The following is a 4,245-nucleotide window of genomic DNA, read 5'->3' on the forward strand; positions in this document are numbered from 1 at the left end:
TCTTGATACCACTTGACTAAAGCAATATTTCTAAAGCTCACTATGTAGACATTTTGATATAGGCAGATCAAGTCAACTGTCACTGAAGTACTTGAAACAAAAAATGAATTTATTTGGCTAAGGAGAAAAGAAGGTTAAATTAATTCCAATCCAAAGACTTTTACATGTAAAATCAGACCTACCTGGTTTGGGGAAGCTTAGACAAATTCACCTGAGGATTCAAGGAGCAGTTAAGATGATGAGTTTAACGAACACTAAACAAGTCTTCAGATTAGGAATTCTGATGCTTATTTTCTTCTTTATTCAAACTGTTTAACACTTTGACAAGGAAAATGGATGGTTGGCTTTCTTTAGAAAGGTAGAAATGGAAATCTTAATTTAAAATGGAGTTTGATTGCTGTCTGAAGTTACCTTATTCAGGTATGCTAGAAGCTTGATTTTTCTACTTTTACTATATCAGGTAAGCATAAGTAAACCTTTGCTCACCTTGCTTACTGGGTAATCCACCCGTCTTGGATACTTAAACAAATTCTCCCATACTTTCTCTCATGTAAAAAGCATCTGGGTGCAGCAGGGGTGGGGGTTTCCTGACAATTCAACAAGTGACTCTTGTTTGAGGGGTTTGGGGAGCTAACCGAAGTGAGTCCAACATTCACCTCCGTGATCCTAAGGACTAGCCCATCTGCTAAACACAATGAAACTCAGACTGGGCAGAAATGCTAACCAACAGGTACTGAGGGCCGTGGAAAGCCATTGTCTCCACTTCTACAGGACATGGAGGTGAACGCAGAGGAACTTGAATATGTTTTAAACGCTGTGCTGAAAAGAAGTAAGTACCTGCCCCATCCTTGGCCCTGTGTAACACATCTGTTGCCTATACCCTCCTCAGCTCCACCAGGTCTCCTCCCACCCCTCAAAGCTCAGATCTTCTTTCCAGGGCTGGCTTTCAGGTAGACTTTAGACATAGCTTTCATTGTTTATTTTCTGGTTACAAAAATGATACAGGTTCACTGTAGGAAGTAAATGAGATATGCAGAAAAGGCTAAGGCCACCCATAAAAATATAAAGGCCACCAATAATCTTACCACCCATAAACAATATTACATATATGTGTGATTGTGTGTTTCTACACACACGTGTGTGGTACTAAATTATAGATAGCAATTTTCTTTGCCTTTATTTTTTTAGATAACAGCTTTAAGATATAAATCACATACCATACTATTCACCATTTAAAATGTACAATTCAGTAGCTTTTACTCTCTTCACAGAGTTGTATAACTATCACCATAATCAATTATAGGACATTTCATCACTACCAACCCCCAAAAAACATATTCAATGGCAGTCATCCCAACCCAGAACTACCAAACCCACAATTGCTGAGTCTCATAGTGACTCCATAGGACAAGGTAGAACTGACCCGGGTCTACTTTCTGTCTCTATTTCATTAATTTCATTAAAAGTGGAATCAGACAATGTATATGATTATGACCGACTTCTTTTCCCCAGCATAATGTTTTCAAGGTTCATTTTCATTTAATATGTATTAGATCTCTTTTTATTGCTGAATAATACGCTTTTGTATAAATATGTTGTTGTTGTTGTTAAGTGCCATTAAGTCTGTTCTGACCCATAGGGACTCTGTATAGGGTTTCCAAGGAGGAGCTGGTGAGCTTGAACTGCTGACCTTGCAGGTCAAACGACTTTGCAGTCCGGTGCATTAACCCACAGCGCCACACCAAGACTCCACTCATATAAATATACTACATTTAATTGATCAATTGATGGGCATTTGGGTTGTTTCCATTTGGGGCTGTTATGAATAATGCTGCTCAATTTGTTCAAGTATCTGTGTAGACCTTTGTGTTTTAATATCGTTTGGGTATATACCTAGGAGTGGAACTGCTGGGTCTTTATATATTTCTATGGCTAGTTTTTTAGTAACTACTAGAGTGTTTTCCACAGCAACTGCACTGTTTAGTTGTTATAGTATTCCTCCAGCAACATGTGAGAGTTTCCATTTCTCCAACAGTTTAAAATCTTGTCTTCTAAGCTTAACTTTTTTTTTTTTAAGTTTTTATTGTGAACTGAGTGATAGCTTACATGGGAGAACATCAACTTTACATTCATCCTATTGTATTTCGTTTCGTTGCAATGATTACAATCCCTCCATGCATCACCATTCAACAGCATTTGCTTCCATTCTCTCTGTTTGTTTCTTTTTTAACTTTTATGAGCAGTTCCCTGGGTTGCTAGCTATCTTCCCAAAAATTATGCGGTAAGACATTATGTGGATATTATAATTTATTGGCTCAGTCCTTCCATTGGTCATTTATATAATTTCTAATTTTTACCATTTTAAGTAACCTAATAACAAAAGTCCTCGTTTCAAATTCTTTATGTGCCTATTGTTTGGGATTATTAAAATTAGAATAAATGGATGAAAAAATATTCACAGTTTTAAATGCTTTTTCCACATTTTGTAATTGTTTCCTCCCAGAAGGCTGTGGGGCAGGGCCTGGCCACACTGATTGGCCTTCAGCAGATGAGATGATGGGATGTATTGGTCTCAGAAGTCAAATGGATTCTGCTTTCCTGTGTAATTTCAGGAAAGGACATCAAGTTCAAGAAGCTGAGCCTGATTTCCTGTAAAAACATCATTTCTCTAATGGATGTATCCTTCCAAGTACTTGGGCCAAAGTACATGTCAATGTGCATACGAGAGTGTTTTCCCATGATGCAGATTATCCTAAAATGCCGCATCCTTAACCACTAAGGTAGTCTTCCTAGAGAATTAAAGACATGGAGCACTCTAGGGCTAGAATTAGGAACAGAATTGAGAGAGAAGCGGGCAAGACTTGAGATCTTGTTCCACTTTGGGGCCCTATCCAAAGCAATGAGAAGCTCTGAGTTTTTGAGGCCGTTCCAATACCTCCCCCATTTCACCCCTGCCATTTTTCTTCTTCAGAGACTTGTGGTTTAAGAATTGAAACCACCAGTATCCCAACACCTGTGCCAGTGGTGAGTCGGTGGTAAAATTCTCTCTTTCTGTGCCGGAGATGTGGGTCTGATTCCCAGTCAGTGCACCTTCTGTGCAGCCACCATCTCCTCTGTCACTGGAGGCTTGCTTTGTTGCTAGGATCTGAACAGATTTCAGCAGAGCTTCCAAACTCAGATGAAACCAGGAAGAAAGTCCTGGCAATCTACTTCTGAAAATCAGTCAGTGAAAACCCTAATGGATCGCCGCAGTCCAATCCCATTGTGCATTGGGTCGCTATGAGTTGGGATTGGCAGTTAACAACAAGATGCTGTCCCAGAAAGCTCCTGAAAATCTCAACATCTGTGGTTTCCATGAGTTCCTTTTGGTTGAAACACTGCTCATGTTTTCCTTAACTACGTGGACACAGACTAGTGGCAATGGAAAATTAGAATTTGGTGAATTCAAAGTGTTCTGGAACAAGCTGAAGACGTGGATGGTATGTCACCATGTTCAGTGCCTGGCCATGGGAAGACAGTCACAACCTAGAGCAGTAGTGGATTTTAAAAGGCCTGGATGTTGCAGGCTAGAAATTTTGTATTCATAAAGGGAAGAGAGAAAACATTCTGATACGAAGATAAGTCAAAAAGTACTGTAACAAAATCGTTGTTATGTGCCGTGGAGTCGTTTCCGACTCCTAGCAACCCTGTACAGGGTTTCCGAGGCTGTAAATCTTTACAGGAGCAGAAAACCTCATCTTTCTCCCATGGAACAGCTGGTAGTTTCGAGCTACTGACCTCAAGGTTCACAGCCCGATTCGTAACCACTATGCTACCTGAGGTCCTTAACAAAATCATAGAGCCTTTTATTAAACAAAAAATATCAAACTGTGAAGCTATACACTTCTGAAGGTGCTGTTTTCATTGCTCTAACCCTCTCTTTGTTGTTGTTGTTAGGTGCCATGAGTCGGTACCAACTCATAGCGACCCTATGCACGACAGAACAAAACACTGCCTGGTCTTGGGGCAACCTCACAATTGTTGCCACTCTTGAGCCCATTGATGCCGCCACTTTGCCAATCCATCTCTCTGGGGTTCTTCCTCTTTATCTCTGACCCTGCACCTTACCAAACATGATATATTTCTCCAGTGACTGCTTTAGACCTCTTTGAAGTGTTGAAGAACTGTCAGTTTGAGGACTAATGTGCACCTGACTCAAGCCATGGTATTTTCAATAACTTCATATGCATGCAAAAGTTAAACAGC

The 4,245-nt window shown here is 40.0% G+C and overlaps 1 protein-coding gene across 1 annotated transcript in view; it reads left to right on the forward strand.

Annotated features, from left to right (window-relative positions):
• The window catches only part of CAPN9 (calpain 9), a 102,303-nt gene that overhangs the window by 51,096 nt on the left and 46,962 nt on the right, over positions 1 to 4,245 (forward strand). Inside the window, exons 14-16 of the mRNA XM_006874172.1 lie at positions 772 to 829; positions 2,613 to 2,677; positions 3,411 to 3,479. Of these exons, the coding sequence (XP_006874234.1) occupies positions 772 to 829; positions 2,613 to 2,677; positions 3,411 to 3,479 (192 nt within the window). The remainder of the gene's footprint in view (positions 1 to 771; positions 830 to 2,612; positions 2,678 to 3,410; positions 3,480 to 4,245) is intronic.

Source organism: Chrysochloris asiatica, unplaced genomic scaffold (assembly GCF_000296735.1).
Source record: "Chrysochloris asiatica unplaced genomic scaffold, ChrAsi1.0 scaffold00265, whole genome shotgun sequence".
Classification (NCBI taxonomy): Eukaryota; Metazoa; Chordata; class Mammalia; order Afrosoricida; family Chrysochloridae; genus Chrysochloris; species Chrysochloris asiatica.